A 25225-nucleotide genomic window follows, 5' to 3' on the forward strand; every position below is an offset into this window, starting at 1 on the left:
GTGCACACCCAGTGTCATCCCTTCCCCGAGGGTCTGGAGGGGACCTGTGTGTGTCAGGGATGCCACTGTCATGATTAGGTGACCTTTCATGGAAAAAGTAAAGGGATTTTGCAGGTATAATGAAGGTCCCAAATCACTTGATTTTGAGTTAATTAAAAGGGAGGGACTGCTCTGGTGGTCCAGCGACTAAGACTCCGTGCCCCCAAAGCAGGGGGCCCTAGTTTCGACCCCTGGTCAGGGAACAAGATCTCATATGCCACAAATAGGATGTGAGGTGGCCAAGTAAATAAATAATGATTTTTTTTTTTTTTTTTTTACGGGAGACCACCCTGGGGTGACTTAATCGGGTGAAAACCATTAAAAGAGGGACTGAGCCCTCCCCAAAGAGAAAGAGAGTCTCCTGCTGGCCTTAAAGAAGCAAACAGCCATGTTTCGTGCCACATGGAGGGGGCAGCCTCTAGGCTCTGAGGGCCTCACGTTCCGGTGCCAAGGCACTGGATTCTGCCGACAACCTGAACAGCTTAGAAGAGCACCTCGGCTCCAGATGAGGCCCCCGCCCAGCCAACACCTGGGCACCCACCCGGGAAGGGCCTGAGCACAGGAGCCAGCTGAGCCGTGCCCGGAGCGGCAGACACTGAGGTCACACCTGCATTGTTTTAAGCCGTTGTGTTTGTTGCAAACACAACGTTATGCAATGTAGGAAACTAAGACGCCACGTAAGCTGAACCTCCCTGAGCCTCCACTTCCCCACTTGTAAGAAAAGAATATAAATAACATTCAGGACATGAGGTTATGGGAATCGGTGAGATGAATCACACAAGGTGTTTAGCACAGGACCCACCGCACACTGACTCTGAGAAAGATTAACTGGGCCTTTGAAATACATGTGTGTGTGAGGTGCTCAGTCAGGTCTGACTCTGTGACCCCATGGTCTGTCCGTGGAGTTCTCCAGGCAAGAATACTGGAGTGGGTTGCCACTCCCTTCTCCAGGGGATCTTCCCAACCCAGGGATTGAACCCAGGTCTCCTACATTACAGGCAGATTCTTTACCAGCTGAGCTACCAGGGAAGCCCTTTTTAAATTACATATATATATGTATATATATACATATGTATAAACTAATTTATCTATTTACTTGTTTGGCTGTACTGGGTCTTGTGTGGCATGTGGCGTGTAGACTCTTAGTTTTAGTATGTGGGATCTAGTTCCCTGACCAGGGATCGAACCCTGGCCCCCCACCTTGGGAGCAGAGAGTCTTAGCATTAGGAAGTCCCTAGCTGTGCCTTTACAGACAGTATTCATACCATGAGCTAAGGGCCAAGCTATGGGTGCCTTCCCCAGACAAGCAGCAAGAGCTTCCCGGAGTAGGTGACGTGAAAGACTGTTGGAAGTAGGCAGGAGACAGAAAGGGCCATCCCAGAAAGAAATGGCGCGGGCAAAGCCCTCAAAGGTGGAAGAGAGAGCAGGAAGACTTCAAGAAATCTCAAATAGTTCAGAATAGCCGGAAGGTAGAGAGCAAGAATGCTGAGAACTGAGGCTGGATAGTGATCAGGGGCCAGAGCCAGAAGGTCTTGAATGGCTGGATCAGTCCGTCGACCCTTATCTCACAAGCATGGTACTTTCATACTCGGAAACAGGCGCTGTGGTGGGATGGCGCCTGGGTCAGCTGCCCACAAGGGGAGAAAATGGACAAGACCAGGCAGAACTCTAGAGCTTTGGAACTGGCCTTCAAGGCCCATCCTCTCTTCCCGTTCTCCCAGAGCCTCATCTTGACCACTTCATGGGGACCTCATTGCCTGTTGCAGGGCATCAGTTTTAACTACTAAAATACGCAGGCCTTTTAAAACAAAGGCATTAAAGTCCGGGCTCTGGGCCAAAGCTATGATTATTATTAACAATAACTTTTAGCCCAACCCCCTTTCCTGATTGATTCATCCATTCCCTCTATTAGTCATTCAACAAACTGCTTTCAAAGGTCGCCCAGGATTGTGGAGGCAGCTGGGAAGTGAACTAGTCATCAGGCCCAGTGTGATGGAGGGGTGCTAAGGAAATTCAGAAGAGTGTCATGTAGTTCAGATTCCATGGATCAGGGAGGGCAACTTGGAGGAGGTGGCCTTTGACTGAGTCTTTTTTTTTTTAATATGTACGTATGTATGTATTTGGCTGCATCAGGTCTTAGTTGCAGCACTCAGGATCTTTGTTGCAACAGGCAGGGTATTTCATTGAGGTGCACGGGCTCTCTAGTTGTGGTGCACTGGCTTAGCTGCTCCGCGGCATGTGGGATCTTAGTTCCTTGACTAGGTATCAAACTCACACCCCTGCATCGCAGGGTGGATTCTTAACCACTGGACCACCAGGAAAGTCCCTTGACTGATTCTTAAAGGGTGGTTAGGAGTCGGCAAGGTACAGAAGGGCTTAGAGTATTTGGGGTGCAGAGAATATCAGGCAGACATGTAGCCATAAAGAGCAGGGCTCGGACTGGGGTGAGGCAAAGGGGTGGTTAGGGTACAAAATTTAAGGAGGCATTTGTACAACCCTGGGAATGAGCACCTCCTTAAACGTGGCACTCTAAAGTGTCACACTTGCCCCACCTGCCTCCTGGCCCTGATGGAAGTATGGCCCTTGCAGGGATCTAAAGAAAAAAACATTTTATCCTGAAGGTGATAGAGAGTTACTGAATGTTTTTAAACCAGAGAGTGAGATAATCAGATTTGCCTGCCCTGGGGCTCTACGGGGGATAGAGCGAAGATGAGACGGATTCCAGAAATAATTAGAAGGAATTATCAACAGGCTTTGACATCAAATTGGCTATGGGGTACAAGAGTGAGGCTGGAGCCTGGCATGACGTTTAGATGTATGACTTTGAGGCCATGGTGGCGGATAAGACCGTTCACTGAGACAGGGAATGCCGGGAGAAGAACAGGTTTGGAGAGAAAAAGAATTCATTTTAGCACATCTTGCATCTGAGCTGCCTGTAGTGTTCACATTAGCATGCAAGTCTAGGACTTGGCGGAGAGGGATCCCAGGCAGAGATTAGGAAACTGTCAGCATCCAGGTGGTATGTTAAAATCTTGGATCTGTGTAAAGGGAAGAGAGTCTTGGGGCGGAACTACAGGGAAGATGGACATCAAGAGACAGTGGAAGAAGAGTAAACAAGAAGGCTGTGCAGGAATGGTCAGAGAAGGAAGAAAAACCGGGAGAGGTGAGTGTCTCAGAAACTGATGGAGAGAGCCTCCGGGAGCGGAGCTCACAGCTGTCAGATGCCATCTGAGAGGTTGGGAAAGATCAGAAGACTAGGCGTCCATTCTCTTTGATAATGAGGTCACCAGTGGCTGTGGCTGGAGCTGTGTAGGGGAGAACTGGGGCAGAAGGGAGACCAGGGTGGAAATGAGAACAAGTGGGATGGATGTGAAGACTGAAGCAGACGGGGGATGCAGTGAACACACGTCACCAAGGGTGCCTCAAGAGGGGCGATCAAGAGCACTTTGGGACTGCTCTTTCAGACAACGGAGAGTTGACCACGATTAATTCTAGAAAAACACCTTCTTCTGCTTCATTGACTACGCTAAAGTCTTTGACCATGTGGACCACAACAAACGGTGGAAATTTCTCAAAGAGATGGGAATACCAGACCACCTTACCTGCCTTCTGAGAAACCCATATGCGGGTCAAGAAGCAACAGCTGGAACTGGACATGGAACCACACACTGGTTCAAAATTGGGAAAGGAGTATGTCAAGGCTGTATGTTGTTGCCCTGCTTATTTAACGTCTATGCCAAGTACATCACGTGAAATGCCACGCTGGATGAATCACAAGCTGGAATCAAGGTTGCCAGGAGAAATATCAGCAACCTAGATATGCAGATAAAAAAACAGATGACACAGATATGCAGATGATAATGCAGAAATCGAAGAGGAACTAAAGAGCCTCTTGATGAAGGTGAAAGAGGACAGTGAAAAACCTGACTTAAACTCAACATTCAAAAAAACAAGATCATGGCATCCAGCCCCACCACTTCATGGCAAATAGGTGGGGAAAAAATGGAAACAATGACAGACTTTATTTTCTTAGGCTCCAAAATCACTGCAGATGGTGACTGCAGCCATCAAATTTAAAAAACGCTTGCTCCTTGGAAGAAAAGCTAGACAAACCTAGACAGGTATTAAAAAGCAGAGACATCTCTTTGCTGACAAAGGTCTGTATAGTCAAAGTTATGGTTTTCCAGTAGTCATTTCTGGATGTGAGAGCTGGACCGTAAAGAAGGCTGAGGGCCAAAGCACTGATGCCTTCAAACTGGTGCTGGAGAAGACTCTTGAGAGTCCCTTGGACAACAAGGAGATCAAGCCAGTCAATCCTAAAGGAAATCAAGCCTGAATGTTCATTGGAAGGACTAATGCTGAAGCTGAAGCTCCAATGCTTTGGTCACCTGATGCGAACAGCCGACTCATTGGGAGAGACCCTGATACTGGGAAAGATTGAGGGCAGGAGGAGAAGGGGACCACAGAGGATGGGATGGTTGGATGGCATCACCAACCCAATGGACATGAGTTTGAGCAAACTCTGGGAGATAGTGAAGGACAGGGAAGCCTGGCATGCTTTAGTTGATGTGATCACAGAGAGTCGGAGACGACTGAGCAACCAAACAACAACAATAATCTCTAGAAGACAAGGAGTTGACAGAGACGGAAGATGATGGCTGGTGGGAGGGGGAGTGGAGGAAGGGAAAGGATCCAGGGAGTAGGTGGACAGATCCACTTTGGCCTGGAGAAGCCTAGATAGAAATGGAGGGCACCGTGTGACTGAAGAACATGGAGAGACAGGAAACTGAGGGAGGCCCCCACGACTGTGAAGTGTGAGGACAAGACAACGGGGAGGCTGAGCATGAGAGTTGCCCTGGGGGGCAAGGGGCAGAGTTTGAAATAGTTGCTCAGAGGAGTGGGACCCACAAATATTCATAGGGTGTCTCTTATGTGCATGGAACCATGCTGACCTTGGAGCACAAACAAGACCAGGTGCCTGACAGCAAAGGGCTTGAAATCTAGCATCCTCTCATTGATTTGTGACCATCTGCCAGGCACCGGACTGAGAACTTGACAAGTCCCAGTTAGGGTGAGCATTTTTACAACTGAAGAACATGGGGTTCAGAGAGGTGAGATGACTTCACCAAGATCAAACAGCAAGTAAGTGGCAAAGTGGGTATTTGAAGCAGGCTTTCCTGCCGGCTCAGCAGTAAAGAATCCACCTGCCAAGGCAGGAGACATGGGTTCAATCCCTGATCTGGGGAGATCCCACATGCAGAGGAGCAACTGAGCCCGTGAACCGCAATTACTGAGCCCACGCGCCCTTGAGCCTGTCCTCTGCAGTACAAAGAGCTGCCGCAAAGAGAAGCCAGTGCACCACAAGTAGCGAGTAGCCCCCGCTGGCCACAACTAGGGCAAAGCCCTTGCAGCAATGAAGACCCAGCACAGCCAAATATAAACAAAGAAAGAAAATGCAAAAAGCAGACAGATCTGTTTGGCTTCAGAGCTCATGTTGCCCCTCCGGTTCTCCAGCTCTCACCCCAGCACCCCTTCCACCTTCCTTCCCCCCAACCCAGCTCTTAATCTTGCACAAGATCCAAGCATGCTAGGGCTTCCTGGAGCCCAGGGTTTGGCAAGCGGGTCAAAGCGTGGTCATCTGCAGTCATGACCCTGTGGCCATCCATCCCAGGCAGTCCTCCCTGCCTGTGTTAGGAAGCAGGATTACCTCCTTTGTGCAAGCCACCTGTTGACACCCCGCCTCCTCAGCACTGTGTCACTGTCCCTAAGGGGGCCCCTCCCCAGTATGTTCCCAGTGATGGAGCTGCAGCCTTCGCACCCTATTGTCAGCCCTGGCAGCTGGCACTGCCACACACACACACACACACTCGTGGTGGCTTTCATGAGGCCAGTCACCCTGCTCAGATCGCCACAACAAACCCTTTGTAACACCTGGAAACCAAAGCTCTGTCAGCATGGAAAGCAGCTGTGAGTGATGCCCTGGAGCTGGGATGCGCTGGGGCAAGGCTCCAATTCCAGAGAGTGGACCACCCCAGAAGCCATCTGACTAAATGGGGCACCTATTTGACGAGGGTAACAGGTGCCCCTTGGGGCACTAGGAGGGAGGAGACAGGCTGGGAACTCACCTCCAAAGAAGCCTGAGTCTCTTGGTCATCAGAGTGACAGTTAAGAGCACGCGTCTGACGTTCCTGCATCACTTCTGTGCGTGACCTTGGCAAATGACCAAACCTCTCAAAGCCTCAGTATCCTCGTCTATAAAGTAGTACCCCCCCTCAAAAGCTTGCCCACAAAGTTCTTAGAACAAGGTCAGTTAGTCAGTAAACACTCAAAAGGGATTAGCTATTATTTTCTGAGTGCAGAGGCGAGCGAGGAGCGAGCTGCAGCTGGGAGAGGCTGCAGAAGGTGGTCAGGCTGGTGGCGGAGGAGGGGGGCTTTCATTTTTCCCTTGGATTCTTGGAAAGAGGGCAGAGCCACACAGCTAAAAAAATAACACAGTCAGCAGTTGGTCCTAAGTGGGGGAAGTGTGAGGACAGAGGGCAGAAGCTTCCGTTTAAGAAGGATTGAGAGGGGAGAGCTGGGCAGGAGTCGACCAAAAAACCGACCTGGAAACTCAGCAGCTAAGCAGCTGCGAGGGAATGTCAAATCCAGCAGAACGACCATAATTCTCGGTATAGGAGGCTACCCTGGGCCTGGCTGTTTGGAAAGTTAGCAATCCTAGAGGCTATCTCAGAGGCAAAGATGTGGGGGCAGGGAGGAACTCTCAAAGGCCTCCCCCGCCCCCGTACCCCATATCCCCCTCCCCCGCCCTCACCCTACGACAGGACTTCTTTAGAACTTGGCTTTCCAGTGCAAGCTCCCCAGTGGTCAAGACGCTTAATGCAATTCCATTTATTCCATTCATCCAAGATGGAATTGATAGACCAGAAGAGACAGGGAAGGCAGAATGGAGGCAGCTGCCTTTGGGGCATTTAAAGATGAGGGAAACAGGCCAGTGTGAAGCTGTTACTGTGTGGCAGGCAGCCCATGGGGAGTGGAAAAGGGCATGAGTTCTGGGGCCAAAAGACCTAGATTTAAACCCTGGCTCACCATTCACTCACCTCACCTGAGCCATCTTGGAGCAAATAAATCACTTGAATGACATCTCAGGGTCCTCATCTATAACATGGAGGAAGCGATAGCATCTACCACCCGGGCTTGTGGTAAGAATCAAATGAGTTGTTAGTTATTGTTAGAGGGTGAAGGGGAATGCCCGGAGAGGGGCCCAGGAAGCAGTTACGAGGCTGTAGGAGGGAGACAGCGTCTGTAGTGGAGTCTCGGGGAGGGCCTTATGGGGGATGTGGCATCTGAGAATGGCCTTGACAGATGGGCAGGATTTCAGAGAAAGGGACACACTGCCGGCAATGGGGACAACACGAGCAAAGACACAGAGCAGGACAGCCACTGTAGCGCTGGTGAGAGTTGGAGGAGCCTTGAGCAGTACAGCTCTCCCCCCTCTGTAATCCGTTCTCTGCCTCTGAGAGTCTGGTCCCTCCCACCTTCCGGTGCTCACAGTCAGTGGGGAAAGATAAGACAATCTAGACCAGACACCGGGTGCAGAGGGCAATGGGGCCTGGGAAGAAAAAGAGTGCCTTTCAGCTGGAGCCATCCAGGGAGACTTCCTAGAGGTGGAGGCATTTCAGCGGATCCTCCGAATTTGAAGTACAGTGATAGAAGATTTCAGATGAATGATGTTATACAGGGCTGATGCCAATTCCCAGAATACAGAGCACAGATGAGTGGAAGGAAACGGATGGAATTGGAGGATAGGATGTGGGGAGGTAAAGGCAAGCCTTGAATGCCAGGCTAAGTACAGGCAAGCTTGGGAGGGGTGCACTAAATACTGCAGAGGGAGAGTAAATGCTGTGGTCAAAGTGAGGCAGGAGGTAGATGGGCCCCCCACTTTCCCAGGGTAAAGCGATTGGAGATTCATTCCCTGTGGACCAAAACTCCAAGAGGAGAATAGCAGGACAATTAAGAGAGGCAGCTAGGCTCTGCCCAGACCGCATATTTCTCGTTCTCAAAGTCAGGAGACCTGCTAGACTACACAGGTGCAGAAAAGGCTCCTTGGAGGTCAAAGGGTGAGTTATGTCAAGGGATGTTCTACCAAAGGCCTCTGCAATAGAATCCACCTTGGCTTGGAGAAATGTGTCCACACATTCAAGGATCTTGAGATCTGCCAAATATGGACTGTGAACCAGGCAAATCAGAATGATTGGCCAAAGGAAAGCCAGGAGAAACACCCCATGCAAGTAATTCAAACTGCCACAGGGGCACGACTCAGGGACTCTTCCTCTAGCCTGCCTGTGTATCTATCCACAAGTACTGTACTCTTTTCCTCTTAATAAATACTCCACTTGCTTTGATACTGTCTGTCTTGGGCGAGGGCCCTTGGTACTGATCACTGGTTTAGGGGCTAGGATCTGGTGCTTTCACTGCCACAATCCAGCCCCAATCTCTGGCTGGGAACCCAAGCCCCGCTCCAAGCCGTTGCAGGCCACCGGAGATCAAAAGGCAACTTCAGAAAGATGAGTCTAGGGTAGTGGATAGGAGGCATTAGATCTGAGACGTTAACCGGGGTCCTGCCATTGTCCAGATGAAAGGTTCAAGTGCAGAACACCCCAAGGACAAGAAGAGATGCTGTGAGGAGGAACCATGGGATTTCCAGGGGGAAGAAGATGAACCTCAAAGAGACCTCTAGCCTTTCCTTCCTGAGTTGCGCTCTCCCCTCTCCCTACCCAGAGACGGATTCAATCTTCCGGGAGCCCCTGGCCCAGGCCTTTCAGGGGACAGGTCACAGGAGGATGCAGGCTCTCCCTCCCACACCCACTGGCATCTGGGCAGGGTTCAGCAGAGAGCTAGGCCTAGAGAGCTAACACTTTACCTGCAATCAAGTCCATCCTCAAATTCAAGGCATCCTGGCCCATGTTGCCCTTCCTGCGCCCCTTCTTCAAATCTAATTGGGTCTCTCAAGTCCCGTGGCACCGACGGGGTTAAAGCCAGCTCGTGTCACCGCCCCCGCCGACATCCCCCACCCGCCCCCCCAACCTGCCCGCCGCCGCGGCGAATGCCGAAGCCGGAAAGCGCGGGCCGAGGAGGGTGCATCACTGCCGCTGAGTGACGGGCGGGCCGGTGATTGGCAGCTGCCGGGCGGCGGGGTACAGGAGAGGGGGCCCGGGGCTGGGCTTTGGCGGGCGCCCGGGGCCGGGATCGTGCCCGCCGCGGCCGGGCCGGGCTCGCTCCTCCGGGGCCCAAGCCGGGCTGGCGGGGCGGGGCGGCGCCCTCCCCTGTACCCCGCGGGCGGGCGGGTGTCGCTAAGGTGACACTCGGGTGCGCGGCAGCGGCTGCAGCTGCAGGAGCGCGCTCAGCGCCCGGGCTCGGGCTCCAGCCGTCCGGGGGGCGAGCCCAGCGCTCACCACGCAGCACCCCGACACCCACCAAGACCGCTCCCCCGAGGGGCGCGGGAGGCTCCCCGCTGGCCCTTCCCAGGCGCGGCGCCCAGCCGCCGTCTGAGCCCCTGACGTCGGGAGGGACGTGCGGGACCGCGCGCTCCCCACCCCCCAACCCCCGCCTAGCGGCCCCGGGCTCAGAAGGAAGGGAGACTGAACTTGAGCAGGGAACCCCGAAAGGCCGCCGGAGCCGCGGGAAGCGGGCGGCCGCAGGATGGCCGAGGGGCCGGGCAGCGGAGGGCCCCGCGGGGACGGCGCTGGCGGCGGCCGGGCGGCCGAGGAGGAGGTGGTGCGAAGGCGCTGCCGGCGAGGCCAGGAGGCTGAGGCACCCCGGGGCGGGGCCGCTGGACCCCCGGTGGAGGAGCGGTTCCGCCAGATGCACCTACGGAAACAGGTGTCTTACAGGTAAGGAGGATGCGGGCAGAGGGGAACTCGCCGCTTGGGACCACCCCCACCTTCCATCAAGACTCATCGAGCGCCTGCCTGGCACTGCTGTAGGCCCTGGGGGTTCAGAATCGACTACCAGGGGGTCTCTGGCCTCTGTGTCCATGAGGGAACTTCTGCGGCCCTTCCTCTAATGCACAGTGAAAGCCCTATTCATTCAACGTGGAGTTACCAGTGCCAACTGCGTGTCAGGCTCTGTACTGGGCGCTGAGGGGGGAAAATAATCAAGATATGGTCCTTACAAACCTCTGTCTGCTGGCGAGACCCAGGAGATGCCCCCAGCCCTTCTTCTGGGGGAAAGAGGCACCCCATCCAGCCACCCCACCCCTAGCCCTGTTCATTCAACAGGCCTTACTTGAGCTTTCCTGGGGGCTGACCCTGTACTAGGTGCTGGCCTGTGGAAGTGACTGAGGTGGCGCTCCCTGCCACCATGGCTGAGACCCTGCTGCCGGGAGAAAGGGAAGGAATCCAACCCCACCCTCACCCCCCGCCCCGCCGCCCTGTGAACCCCTCTGCCCACGCAGATCCTCCCTGGCATCCCAGTGGCAGAATGAAACTTGCCGTTCCACCCCACCTTCACCTGTGCCTGGAGGAATCAGCTGGAGCAGCGGCCCCAGGGACCACTTTTCTGATTTGGGATGGGGTGGGGGGTTGACTACCCCTCTAGTAAGGGTGGGTAAGTTACACAGAGGAGGGATCAGAGGTGGGTGGAGGCAGGGCAAGGACAGCCCTTACCATCCCCGTCTCTCCCAGACCACAGCCTCAACCAGGACTTGCTGTCCCTCTCAAAAGCCCCTGGCTCGGAGTGACCTTTGGGGGGTCTGGCAGGGACATGAAGGTATCTGCAGTCCTTGAAGCCATCAGCCTGGTTAAAGGGATCTCCTATCTGTTCACAGCCCCAAGGACTTGGGATGTCTGAGGTTGCCCTGTTTCTCCCCAGGGCTTCTGGGAAGGAATATCCTAAAACTGATTAGTCCTGGGAGCTTGAAGGACTCCAATTTTTTTTTTTTTAATATATATTTATGCTCATTTATTTGGCTGCACTGGGTCTTAGTTGCAGCATGTGAGATCTAGTTCCCTGATCAAGAATCAGACCCAGGCCCCGTTGCTTTGGGAGCGCAGAGACTTAGCCACTGGACCACCAGGGAAGTCCTGGACTCCAATATTTTTAATGGCTATGAAACCATCAGGTTCCCATCACCTGAGGGGAGATGAAAGAGGAGGGGAGGGGACTTTGCCACCACCATGAAGTGAGATGCTCAGAATAAATGGGGCAGGAGGTGAGATTCCCATGGCCCTACTTTCACTGTCTGAGGCCTGTAAGGAATCAAAAGTACACTGAACTACAGTACTGAGTTGTTATAGAACACCGTGCTGAGAGAAGGGCGTCATCTGTCCCCTAGTTGCAGAGAGAGGGGCCCCTGAAAGTCTCCTGGGAGAGGAGAGAGTACAAAGAGACTGATGGGTGATGGGGCATCGAATGAAAGAAATATTAGTCTGGGAGTCAGGAGGCCTGACTTGTATTCTCACTTTTGCCAGTGACCTGCATGTCCTTGAGCTAGACACACACTCTCTTTCTCTCTCTCTGGGCCTCAGTTCTTCACCTGTGACATAAGATAGTGACCCAAGGTTTTCCTTAAGCTGTGGGTCAGGGCTGAACTGCATCTGGAGCTGAAAAGGAAGCCAGCGTGGAGTAGAGGCTTAGGGAGATGGAGGCAGAGAATAACCAAAGGGCCGAGAAGATGCTGTGCAGGGCTCGGAGACAGACACAAGGGCTGGGATTTGCCCAGGGTGGCTCCTGAATGGAGGGCCCTCCCCAGCCCAAACTTGAGGCCTCTAGTCACTAAGGACGCAGGGCCACCAGGCTGTGGCTCTCCTCTGGCTGTGAAATGATGGGGAGATGGGGAGACCTCTGGGCCACCTGTGTGAAGGCCACAGAAAACAGCACCATGGTGGATTCCAGCTGTCCTCACCCTTGGACAGATCAAGTGAGGCGCCTCCTAACCCTAACCCTAACCCTGAGCAAGGCCAGAAGTCTTGTCTTAGGACCAGGGCAGGACAGAGCGTCAGGACAAGAAGGGTGGAGGAAGCCCTGAGAAAGAGACGGAGCCTGGGTCCACCCACAGGACCCCAGTGGGAGGACTCAGCCCTCCCCTGTGACTGCCACCCCCAGCGTCCTCCTTGCCTCGTCCAGGCCGCTGGGGGCTGGCCAGAGCTCAGGCCCGCCGTGGGCCTTTCCACCTCCTCCGCCTGCCTGCCACAGTTCCATGCAGCTCTGGCTCGAAGCTAAACCTCCTACCCCGCTGTGAGGAGCTGCTAAGAAAAGCAGTTGAAAGCCATTCACAGAGAGAAAAGGCTTTTAGACAGAAATGTGGGGGCAAAAAAATTCGAGGGCGAGGGGTGGCAGCGGAAGCGGATCGGGCCTGGCTGCCTCTGACGTCAGTGAGGACGAGGGTTTTCAGCAGGACAGTAGGAGCTCTTAGGGACGTGGGGGTTTCTGGGAAATAGGTTCCCTTCCACCCCGCAGCGCAGCTCCGGCGGCGGTGTGGGCTGGAAGCGGCCCTGGCAGCTGCTTTAGGGGGATGGAGAGGCGGCAGGTTTCTGGCAGGAGAAACTCTTGGCAGGGAGGGAAGTGGAAGGACACCTTGTTTCTGCATCTGGGCCTGAGGAAAACTCCCAGATGCTCAAGGACTGAGCTCAAGGCCCACTGGAGGGTGGCCTCTAGCCTGGGAGAAGCCAGGGGTATGAGAGACACTGGCTTTGGTCTGAAAGGACCAGTCAGAAGATGCAGAATTTGAACCTCTGGAGATAAGCCCAGTGGTTCCCAAACCCCAGATCAGCTGAGGATCTCTTCTAAAATCATTTCTAAAGCCCTCCCTAGAGATCCTGATACAGAGAGTCTGGGGTTGGGCCTGGGCGTCTCAACTTTTAAAAACCTTCCCCAGGTGGGACTTTCTAGGTGGTTCAATGCCTAAGACTCCGTGCTCTCAATGTAGGGGGGCCCAGATTCGATCTAGGGAACTAGATCCCACATGTTGCAACTAAGACTCGGCACAGCCAAATAAGTAAATATATAAGATTAAAATAAATAAAAAGAATTTAAAATAGTAAAATGGGTGGAAAAGTAAAACCTCCCCCAAGTAATTTTGATAGTCAAGTAGGTTTGGAAACCACAGGCTTTACCTATGGAGAAGCTGGAGGAGAGAGACAAAAGGTAAAAAGTGAGCTGGATCATTGGGGGTGTGGGTGGCAGGGGGCATTCTTGTACTGGGTGCTGTCGTGGCCCTTACTCAGTCAGTTCGGTCGCTCAGTCATGTCCGACTCTTTGCAACCCCATGGACTGCAGCACGCCAGGCCTCCCTGTCCGTCACCAACTCCTGGGGTTTACTCAAACTCATGTCCATTGAGTCGGTGATGCCATCCAGCCATCTCATCCTCTGTTGTCCCCTTCTCCTCCTGCCTTCAATCTTTCCCAGCATCAGTTGTGGCCCTAGAAAGACCTTAAAGGAGTACCAGCACCTCTGTCTGGAGCTGACCCTGGGCTCGACACTGTATGAGATACAAATATGAGATAACATTCTTCTCCTGACAAAAGTATGATTCAGTCCAGGGCCAGGCAGTAAATATTTCCAGCTCTGCAGGTCACGTGGTCCCTGTAGCTCTACTCTGCCATCGCAGTGCAAAAGCAGCCATAGACAATATGGAAACCAATGAGCGTGACTGGATTCCAGTAAAACTTTATTTATAGGCACTGAACTTTAAATTTCATATGATTTCTACCATCACAAATATTATTCTTTTGCTTTTTTTTCCCAACCATTTAAAGTTGTAAAGACCATTCTTAGCTCACAGCCACACAAAATCAGGCAGAGGGCCAGATGTAGTCCACTGGCCATAATTTGCCAACCCCTGATCCAGCAGATGGCATGAGACAAACACTTGGGAAAGACAGCTGATGGTGGGCATTAGGAACAAACCTGGGCATTGAGCAAAATGGCACATGCATTGCACTGAGAGAGATGGTGTGATGCCCATGCATGCAGTCTTCAGGGTCAGAGAAATCTGGATTCAAATTGCAGCTCTGTCCCTTCCTAGATGGATAAATCACTTTCACCTCTGACCTCATTTCCTCTATGAAAAATGGGAACCGTAATACCTGTACCAGAAGGTGGCTGGTAAGATGAAATAAGACATGTAAAGGTCCTGACTTTTAGCAGGAGTGAGACGCAAATTAGATCTTCTACCCTCTCTAGCTGGATCTCCTTGTGGGTTGGGGGTGCCGGAAGGTCCCTGAACAAAGTTGGCCTGGAGCAATGGATGCTTGGTGAGACCTGGGAGTGCGAGTTCAGCAAAGGGAGGGCTTCCCAGGTAGCGCTGGTGGTAAAGAATCCACCTGCCAATGCAGGAGACACAAGAGATGCGGGTTTGATCCCTGGGTTGGAAGATCTCCTGGAGGAGGAAATGGCAACCCCCTCCAGTATTCTTGCCTGGAGAACCCCATGGACAGAGGAGCCTGGCGGGCTATTGTCCATGGGATCACAAAGAGTCTGAGATGACTGAGCAACTGCGTGCAAGAGCAAAGACGGAGCACGTGTGCATGTCCCCAGACTGCAGTCCTTCCCCTGCCCCCTCCACCCCTACAGAGAGGCTGGGGGGAAGAGACCAGGGTGTGCCAGCTGGCAGGGGACGGTGCCCCCTGCTGTGGGCATGGGACTGTGGGTACAAAGCTCCTCGAGGCAGGGGCACCTGATCCGACTCTCCCTGCTGCTATTTACCAGAAGCTAAAAATAACCCAAGAGTGACAGGGAGATGGGGCCGATTTGTAATTTAAATAGCAACAGGATAAAGCAAGGAGCTACAAGAGATCACATTCTGTCCTGAATTAAAAATGCAAAAACCGGGGGCAGAGAGCTGAGCTGGAGCTGGAGGAGGGGGCCCACTGCCAGAGGAAGCCGGAAGCTGTGGGGTCTATCATTTTCCTTCCTTTGGGAAGGGCGGGGGCCCAGGCCCAGCCCGGAACTCCTTCCTCCCCTCAGGGACCCGAGGTTCTTGCTGACTAGTGAGTCAAAGGCCGACAGGGAGGGCTGTGCCCAGAGGTGGGGCCAGGCTTATCGCGAAGGCAGCTGTATCGGGATTGGGGTTCCAGAAAATGGGCCTTATCAGACCCTATTTTGGCCCAGGGTGCTTGAGACGGGGCCCCTCAGCATCCCACGTCCCCCACCTCTCGCACCAGCGACCTTTCTGGAAGGGAGCTGGGCAGACCAGTTCCAGCAGAGGCATTTGAACACCGTGCTGCTGAACAGGCATCAGGAAGCCTGGGCTGGAGTCTCATTTTCACTTCCATCGATGCCATTGCAGATCAGAGCATTGAGAGAAGCCCTCAAGGATCCATGTCTCAAAGACAAGGTTAGCACAGGCTAGGGAGGAAATGTGTCTTTGAGGATGCACAAAGTGGGTAGAGAAGGCATTGGGAACAGATTTGTTTTCTGCTGAGCCCCTCTGTGCTGAACCAGGTTCTTGGCCTATGGATGTTTGGGGAAGGAAGGCTAATCAGGATTCATAGAGTGAGGGAGAATCCGAGGACCGCTGCGCAGCATCTTACAGATGAGAAACTGAGCCTCAGAGAAGTTAAGCAATGTGCTAAGATCCCACAGTCAGTAACTGGGGGAGCCAGAATCCAGACTCAGGTCAGTTTCACACCACAGCCCTTTGTCAGGCTTCCAAGGCCTGGACGTTCATCCTCAGGGATCTTTGCTTCTGGCTCTTTACTAAGCGCACAGATCCCTGGGAGGGGTAATAGCAGAGGGGTGCGGGGGCTGGAAGGTGGTTCTGCAATCAGAGCTTGTGATCCAACAGATGGGGATGAGAGGCTTGAAGGGCTTGCTTATCTTGTCCTGGGAGGTCTGGTGCTACCATCCAGGCTGGAAGCAGCAGGAAGCTCCTGAGGGCAGATCCAGCTAACCCCAAGCAAGGGCACAGACACCTAGGCTCCTCTCCCCTTCCCTGCGCCCCCCTCCCCCAGCCTGGGCACCTGGGAGGTGCCGAAGAACAGTTTCCAAGAGGGATTGTGGTTTGAGGGACCACCCATGACTCTGGAGTTACCCGTGCTATATTCACAGCTCTCTTGCCCCAGCGGGAAAGGACCCCTAGGCCCTCCTCCAGATTTCCTCCCACACATGACTTTAATGAGGCTACCCAGAAGGAGCCTAATCAAAATTCCATCTGTCACTAGCCAGCAGCACCTGCAGCCCAGCTCAGGTACATCTGTCTCCTCTGTGGATCAGCAGGTGCTTTGGGGCTCTAGGTTGCTCCCAAGGGCTCCAGCAGGTACCTGGATCACAGACTTAGCTGCTGGGAAGGGACATGGGCTCCAAAAATCCCCCATGTCTCACCACAGCCACTCATGCAAACAGGAAGCCAGCTCCCTCCCTCTGCTCTGCTTGTTGGGCTCCTATATTCAGCTCATTTCAACTTCCATAGGAAGTTACTAAGCACATCCTATGCATCCAGCACGGAGCCAGAAGCTACACTCGGGTCAGGAATCCTGTAAGGAGATAAGACTTCATATGCAGAAAAGGGCATATAATGGAGGAGTATCGAGGGGGAAAAAAGAAGAGTGTCAGAGAGACATCAGTGGGGTAGGAGGACCGACTCTAGAGCACCATTCGACACTTCAGTTCAGTTCAGTTCAGTCACTCAGTCATGTCCGACTCTTTGCGACCCCGTGAACCGCAGCACGCCAGGCCTCTCTGTCCATCACCAACTGCCGGAGTTTACTCAAACTCACGTCCATCGCGTCGGTGATGCCATCCAACCGTCTCATCCTCTGTCGTCCCCTTTCACTTAGTAGGTATTTATAAAATATGTGTCATATGAATGAATGAATGAGTGGAAACCTGGAGATCAGGGAAGGAGATTCAAATGAAACTGTCAGAGCTGGACAAGATCTTAGAAACCATCTGGTCCAACCCAGAGACGTTAAGTGATTTGCCCAGCGTTGCAAAGCAAGGGCTGGGGTTTGACCCAACTCTTTCCACCTTCCCTTTTTTTTTTGCTTTGGGGACTGGGGTTTTGCAAGATGGACGTTCAGATTGGCCAAGCTCTATGGGCAGCTGGGGCAAAGGAAGCAGCATAAGCGGAATGGAGTGGCGGGGTGAGGGCAGCGTGTTAAAGGAAGTGTGAAGAAAGAGGGAAGAAATGTTTATTGAGTACTTACTGAGAGGCAGGCACCAGCACGGTGTGAGCTGAGAGAAAAATCTCTGCAGGGAAAACTTGGACCAAGAGGCCAAAACGAAAGGAACCAGAACATAAGGAGCCCTGAAGGTCAGGCCAAGGAGGTTGGCTTGGCTGGTTTTGAGAGCAGAGGCTGTCCAGACCATGGGTTAAGTGTTTGGTGCCCTGGTACATTTCTTTTCCCCAGCTCCCACGTGCTCATCCAGGCCATGGAAAGTAGAACACCTCATCCTCTGGGGCCTCGACCAAGCCCAGAATAATATTCTTACCCAGATTCCTCTTCCTGTGAGTATCTGAGTGGATTCTGAGGGGTCCCCAGCTCCCCGATGCTGGCACACCTTGTCCTAGGAACTGCCAAGGGCATTCTCCCCGGCCCTGTGCACCTGTCCCTTCCAGCCTCGTCCTCCCCACCCCACCTGCAAAGCACTGACAGCTTCAGTGAGTACAAGTCCAAGGGGACCGTGGTCCCACAGCCAGGCTGTTCTGCCTCTCAGAGTCCCCAGCCTGCCTGGCTTCCCCTCCAGGAGTCACATTTCCTGCTCTCTGCTGCTCCAGGGCTGCCAGAAGGCTCACTGAAAACAAGCCCAGCCCCATTTCCTCTGTTTAACTGTTCAAGCTACTTCCAGAATCCCTGGGGGGTGGGGGAAGACAAGGCCTTGCAACAGCCTCCTTCTAGTACAGGCCTTGGCCTGGCTGGCAGAGTCTCTGGTGGGGCTTTACAGCACACAGGACCTGTCTTGATCTAGGCAGGATGATGGGCTGGAGGTAGAACCCCTGGGAAAGGGGGTGCCAAGCCTCAGTGGCATTACTTGGCTCTGTCCCCAACCCTAGAGGGACAATAGGATGTCTTTATTCACGGGTACCGACTCGGGGGTGAAAGTCTTATTTCTACCACTCGCAGGCTGGGTCCCGTTGGACAAATGAGCTTAGCCGCTCTGTGCCTCAGGTTCCCCATCAGTCAAAGGGGGTAAATAACAAGATCTATGTCATAAGGTTGTCACAGGAATTCAAAGGTTTGGGGCACGGTAATGTCCACGAAATATTATCTATTTATCATTATTATTACTACCAAGTATTACTCATTCATGACATAGCATGATTTATGAAACGAATAGTTAATGAGAAGTATTATGTTCCAGTCATGAGGGCCACAAAGGTGATTACAGCAGCAGACAGAGGTGTTTTTTTTTTGTATTAATATTTGTTTACTTATTTATTTGGCTGTGTTGGGTCTTCGTTGCGGCATGCGGAATTTTAGTTCTGACGTGTGAGATCCAGTTCCCTGACCAGGGATCAAATCCTGGCCCCCTGCATCGGGAGCACAGAGTCTTAGCCACTGGACCACCAAGGGAGTCCCTAGATGAGGTTTCTAAGGGCTGGAAGGGCATCGTGTACATTCCTGTGTCTGCAGGTTCTGTAGTGTCAATATTTATTGAACTGAACTGAACTGACACCGTTTCTGTCCTCAAGAAATTTACAGACATTCTGGGGGTAACAAACACATATAGAGCTAAAGAACTAATTATAGAGCAGCATGATTAAAGAGTGCTTGAGGAAGGGATGATTTCCATCCCAGAACCAACCCTAATAATAAAGAGTAAGTGTATGCCTTACTATTTATTTAGCAAATTCTCAGAAATGGCCTCAAAGTCCACCCAGTGTGGCCTTTTTGCTATTCTTTAGACACATCCAGTCCATTCCTACCCAAAGGGCCTTTGCTCTCACTGCTCCTTCCACCTGGACTGCTGTTCTCCCAGGCAGTCACATCATTTGCTCTCTCAACTCATTCGAATCTGTTCTCAACTGTTGCCTCTTCAGGGAGGCCTTCCCCAGCCCCCCTTCCTAAATAGCATCTCCAGGATCCTCTTCCCCCTTCACCTTGGCTTCATTTTTCTCTGTAGCTCATCTCATCTCATCACCTGACAATCTTTCATATATGAATTGTTTAGAAGAGAATTTAAGCAACATGAGGTGAGAGCGCTGGTTCCTTGCACACTGCTATCTTGTCTGATGTAGAGCCTGATGCACAGAAGGCACTCAGTAACTATTTATTGAATGAATTAATTTGTAAACTCTTTCACCTCTTATTTAATCCTCCTAAAACTAGGAGACGCAGGTTCGATCCCTGGGTCGGGAAGATCCCCTGCAAAAGGAAATGGCAACCCACTCCGGTATTCTTGCCTGGGAAATCCCACGAACAGAGGAGCCAGTGGGGTCACAAAGAGTTGGACACGACTTACTGACGAAATGACAACAACAAAAAACTCCACGAGCTTAGTTATTACCAGTGCCCCCTTCCACGTTACAGATGAGAAAATCGAGGCTCAGAAAAGCTCCCTGACACGCGTGTCCGCTAGTCTATCTGTTTATAGCCTACCTTATTCCTAAAAGGATTTCAGGTGACCTTGGAGAGACAGACCTCTCGGACCAGGGTACACAGCTGGTAAGGGGCAGAAACAGGATGTAGACATCTTCTAGTTCCATTCCAGTTATCTTTCCACTCCGCCACATTCTGTGTGCCTGACCCTGTGTTAGGCGGTGTGGTGCTCACAGGGCTGAGAGGAGACAGAGCTGCATGCAGGCTGGGCACGGTCCCAGGGCAGCCGGGGGTGGTGATGAAGTGGGCGACCTCGGCAGGACCAAGAGGTGAAGATTGGAGCTGTTAGGTGGAGAGGGGGGCCAGACGGGGACTGAGGTTCAGATCCCAGACTGGGCAGGCCTGCCGGCTGCCTGGCAGCCTCCGACTTGCTATTGTCTCCCGGCTGCTGGGCCGGGCTTGTCCTCACCTGCCTCTCACCCTCTTGGGGCAGCCCTTCTTGCCAGCCAGCCTCCTGCCCTGGCCAGCGGAAGGCGCCTGCGAGGCCTGTGGTCCTCTCCGGGGCAGCCGGCCGGCCTCTCGCAAGGCCCCCGGGTCAGGAAGTGCCGAAAGAGGAAGAGAGTCGCCGGGCAGGATGAGCGCACGGGGGGCCGGCCGCAGTACCGGGGGAGGCTGCGATGAGGCTGCAGCTCTGGGCCCCGCGGAGCTTCTGGCGACGACGGAAGAAGGGGAGCGGCCTGGGGCTCTGAGACAGATGTGGCGCTACCGCTCCTGGGACGTCCCACAAATCCCAGCCGAGGTTCCCCAGTCTCAGTAGGTACTTGGGGGGCCCGAGAATGGGCACAGGGACCTGTGACCCTCAATCCCTCCATGAGTCTTTTATCTTGGGTGGGGGAGTCGGCAGAAGTGGGGTTACCCCTCTCCCTGTGTCCGGTGGCTCTGCAGAGGCTTGGAAAAGGACAGAGGGCTTCTTGGCAGCGTAAGAGGGGCTCTGATGTTGGAATTGCTGGGGGGAGGTGTGGCAGGGTGCTGAGCTTGCAGAAGGCGGAGTTGAGGGAGCTAACAACAGGGGGGGTCTGGGAAGAGAAGCCCCCACAGGAATGTGGCAGTGGATGTCTCGCACAGAATCAGAGGGTCTTCAGCTGCCTCTGATCTCCCCGCTCAGAGCTTGGTCAGAACCATTGGGAAACTTTCCCAAAGGGTCCCAGGCACCCGGGGACCCTGTCCAGCCCCCTGGGGGGTCTCACTGCTGCTCTGGCACCAGCTGCTGGTGGGAGAACTCCAGGGGGTGGTGCCCCATGCCTGCTCCAGGCCAGGGGGAAACTTGAAGGAAGCCGGGAGAAGGTTCTGAGCTTCTGGATGGTGACTGTTGGTTCCAAACAGCAGGCTTGCCCACATGTCACAGCTCCCAGCACTGGCTAGATGTGGCTGGCTGAGGCTGGAAAATGGGCTGCCAGAACCCCAGAGAGGGTGAAAGTGAAGTGACACAGGATGTGGCTTTGCAGAGAGGAGTGCTAACAGGAACAGCGGGCACCTCATATGGGCATCAGGGTGGCAGTGCTGGAGGGAGAAGACCATACTCTCCAGCCGCCTGGCTTCCTCTTGTCAGCCCCACAGGAGCTATCAGAGGCAGCCCCCGAGCTGCTGATTCCCAAGTGTGTGTGTGCTGGCCTTGCCAACCACAGGTGACTGCTCTGGTTCCAACGGTTTTCCTCATCTCTAGAAGGGGACAAACTTTGCTGTCTGAGGGGGTGTGTTTGTGTGTCTGTGAGGTATATTTCTGGGTGAGTAAGGTACATGGAGGGAAGCCCAGGTGACTCAGTGGTAAAGAGTCCACCTGCCAAGGCAGGAGTCACAGGAGACACGGGTTCAATCCCTAGGTCAGGAAGATCCCCTGGAGGAGGAACTAGCAACCCACTCCAGTATTCTTGCCTGGAGAAAATCCTGTGGACAGAGGAGCCTGCTAGGCTACAGTCCATGAAGTCACAAACTGTCGGATGTGACTGAGCACAAACGCATAAGGTATACTCGAGGGGGATGCAACAACATGTAACCGTCGCCCTGGGTTACATTTGAGCATAGAAGAAAGACGTATGTGTTCGCTGACGGCGTGTATGTTGGGGGATGACAGCGCGGCCCTTCCTTTTGTGTACGTATTTATGTGTGTGTAAGAGACGTGCAGGTGAGTCCTGTGGTGTAAGAGATCTATAGGTCCCATCACATATTGTGTTGGGAAAGTGCCATGTGCTGGAGTGTGACGGTGTTAGACACAGCCTTGAAGAGATGTGGAAAGATGAATTTGTGTAACAAACGTGTCACTGGTGTGCGCGAGGGCCCTTCAGTGACTTTGGTCCTGGTGTGAAATCTCTGAAGTGTGAGAAGCTGGGGTGGGAAGTGTTCGACTGGGTAATGATACTCATAATCATTGTGTGAGTATCACACAGTGCGAGCATAATCGTGTGTGAGGCGTGTTTGTCTCCGTGGGTACCGGGAGCGCCGTGGGACTTTTGTTCCCGTGGGCGTGATTTCGGGGAGCCGAGCGAGTAGGGGTGGAGCTGCCGTAAGTGGCCGTGACCGGCACCGGGTTTGCGAGAGGGGTGTCTACTCCCTGCAGACGTGGGAGGGGAGGTGGCGACCGCCCCCCTCGCGAGTATTCGAGGGTGGGTGGTCCGGTAGGGGCGGGGGGAGCGGGGCTGAGAGGAAGAAAACAAGGTTGCGCGTGACCGGGGTCGCGCACCGCGCGGGCGTGTCAGCCTGGAGACTCGCTCGGATCCGGGCGGCGGACCCGTTCGGGCTCGTGGGCGGGGCAGCCGCTCGGGCTCGCGGGCGGGGCCTCGGAGGCCCCACCCCTCCTCTCGGTCCCGCCCCGCCCCTCTGGCGGCCCAGGCGGCTTGCGGCTCGGCGGGCCGCCGGCAGAGGGCGCGGCGGACCGGGCGCCGCCGCGTAACCGAGGGGGCGTGCTCGGCGGCGGGGCAGGCAGCGGCCCGGCCAGCTATGCGGGGTCCTGCGGCCGCTGCTGGCGGCACTTCCTGGAGCGGCGGCGGCCGCTTCCCCGGCACCTGGGCGTGGGGCGCGGGGGCGCGCGGCGCGGGGCGGGCGGAGTCGGCGCGCGCCATGGCCGAGGCGGGCGCTGAGGAGCCGGCGTGCTGAGCCCCGGCCGCCGGCCCGGCATGGGCGTCTCCCGCGGGCCCGCCGCCGGCCGGGGCTAGGGCCGGATGGAGCCGCGGGACGGCAGCCCCGAGGCCCGGAGCAGCGACTCCGAGTCGGCCTCCGCCTCGTCCAGCGGCTCCGAGCGCGACGCGGGTCCCGAGCCGGACAAGGCGCCGCGGCGTCTCAGCAAGCGGCGCTTCCCAGGGCTGCGGCTCTTCGGGCACAGGTGAGCGCGGCGGCGGCGGGAGGCATCCCTCGGCCACCCGGCGCTGACCCCGGGCGGGGTGTCCCCGCGCGCTGGCGATCCGGGCTGTCTTGGCGTTGGGCTCTGCATGGGGGGGTCCGCCCCCGTCGTCCGGGCACTGTCGCCGGGTGGGTGGGGGGTGTCATTCTCTGGCACCGGCAGCTCAGCGCGCCTTCTCTGGGGCACTGAGACGGGGGCGGCTTCTAGCTCTCCAGCAGAGAGGCAGAATCACCTAACCCGCTGGCACCAGCGGGTCGGGCCCCCACGACTAGTCATGCTCCCCTTTCTTGGCACTGATGGGAACCGGGCCCCCTCTGAGCATCCTGGCCCCAGGGAAGTGGGCAGTCACGTCGTCGTCGTCACCCCCGTCCTCCGGGTGGCCCGGTTGCCTACCACCGCGCTGCATGGCAACCGCAGAACGTGGCCTCCTGGATCCTACTGTCACGACCCATGCTTGTCCCGGCAGCCCTGGTCACCGACTTAGTCGCTGGGCATTTTAAGCTGCTCTTTGGGGTGGGAGGTGGGGGGGTGTCTGACCACCTGTTCTACACTGCTCTGAATTAGCAGGGAGGCCGGCAACCTCTGCTGGGGAGTAGGCACATCCTCCCTACCCCCATCTAGTCCTGCTGGGAAGGGGACGGGGTGCTGGTTCTTTCAAGCTCCGTCTCGCCCCCTCCCCCAGCACACCAAATGTCACCGTCTTGTGCCTGTGACAGGGCTTTGACCAGGACTCTGGGGGAGGGTGTGGAAAGACTGAGTGGAAGGCGGCCTGGGGCCTGTGTGCTGGCGTTGGCCCGGGAGCCGCTTCCTGCCCCTGCAGCCCTGGTGTGAGGGGAGGTGGAGCCCCAGGAGTACTGCCACCTGGCTCCCTGGGTTCCTGGCTTACCCTGACCTTCTCCAGCGGCCGCGGAGCTTGCAGCCAATCAGCTCAGGACCCCGGAGCCAACTCAAATTGGACTCTGACCACTTGGAGTGTGCCCAGGGCCTCCCGCTCGCTTGCCCTCAGTTGTCCAGGCTTCATGGTACTTGGGGCCCCCCACGCCCCGAGCTTTGCCCTGTCCCTTCCCCAGGGGTGACCTCACCCACCAATAACACGGGCAGTCTTTTCCTGCACAGGTTGGCGTCCCTGCGATGCTGACCTGTGCCCTCTGGCTGCCTTGCCCTAACCAGAGCCCTGCTCTTTGCCCCTGCACTGTGTCACCAAACCCACAGATCTGGGTCCTCACAAGGGCAGTGGAGCTCCCTCCGTCCCCCCGTCGGCCCTTGTGAAACCGTGCAGGCTTCAGTGTCACATCAAATGGGAAAGGGCGCAAAGCGACGCGTGCCTCTGTTTTGTCACCCACAGCCCTGCAAGAGGGAGCAGTTGACACCCAGCTCCGCAGGATGTAGCCTCCAGTGTTCACAGGCTCGTGAGGGGGAGGGGGGGCTCCGCCAAAGGCTTCCTGTCCCTGCCCACAGGGCACCAAGTGTCGGGCTCTTCTGACCTGTGACTGTGTCCCTCGTGAAGGGCACAGGTTTGCACACATAGCGGCGGACCCTCAGGAGGAAGAAAAAGAAGCGGGAGAACGACAGGTACCTTTACATCAGTCTCTCAAATAACCAGGATGGGTATTAACTTCTCCCGTTTTTGTAGATGAGAACACAAGCTCAAAGAGATGAGTAGTTTGCCAGAGTCACACAGCAAGTTTAAGAGTCAGAGACAGAGTTTGGACTCTAGTCTGACTCCAAAACCCACATCCTTTTCTCTCTACCAAACAGAATGTCACAGTGACCTCAGGACCTTTAGGAAGTACAGATTCCTAGCTCTTACCTGGGCATGTCTGACTCATCCGGTCCAGAGGTGGGGCTGGGCATTTTATAAAACTTGCCAAGTGTTTCTAAAGTGCTTCCAAGTTTGAGAGCCATCGTATTACATCCCTCTGGGGATGGTGAGCGATTTGATAGGTTAGTGAATGAGAAGAACCTCCAACAGCATCTCTGGAAGCATGGCAGGAGTGTCCCCTGCCTGGTAGCATTGTGCTCAGGCAGTGGGCATAAAGAAATGAATGTGTTTGGAAAACCCCGTCAAGTCAGGGAGAGGGCAGCCGGGGGAACAGATTTCCTCCTGGCAGTCCTGGAGTTCAGAGAGTCAGATGTCCCCCTGGCTGATCTCTGTCCCCTTGCTTTGACTGGAGGCAGGGCGGGACAGATATTGGGAACAGTGCACTGCAGTGGCACTGCCTCTTGGACAGCATCACCTGGTCCTGCCCTCTTTCTGGTTGCCATCCTCAGGTGAAACTCCCCATTGCCCCCAGCTGAACCCAGTCCACCGTC

General features: G+C 54.7%; 1 protein-coding gene across 18 annotated transcripts in view; it reads left to right on the forward strand.

Moving 5' to 3' along the window:
* Positions 1-9267: 9267 nt before the first annotated feature.
* DGKZ (diacylglycerol kinase zeta) overlaps positions 9268-25225 on the forward strand; it is a 44787-nt gene continuing 28829 nt past the window's right edge. For 11 of the 18 annotated variants that reach the window (XM_081538432.1, XM_081538443.1, XM_081538449.1 and 8 more), the window contains exon 1: positions 22617-22894. In XM_081538432.1, coding sequence (XP_081394558.1) covers positions 22734-22894 — 161 coding nt within the window. In that variant the 5' untranslated portion in view covers positions 22617-22733. Of the gene's footprint in view, positions 9930-20145; positions 20332-22616; positions 22895-25225 lie in introns of those variants that run through there. The other 7 variants (XM_081538430.1, XM_081538436.1, XM_081538431.1 and 4 more) reach the window with 3 other exon arrangements.

This window comes from Giraffa tippelskirchi, chromosome 11 (genome assembly GCF_054371585.1).
Source record: "Giraffa tippelskirchi isolate mGirTip1 chromosome 11, T2T-mGirTip1v1.2.pri, whole genome shotgun sequence".
Classification (NCBI taxonomy): Eukaryota; Metazoa; Chordata; class Mammalia; order Artiodactyla; family Giraffidae; genus Giraffa; species Giraffa tippelskirchi.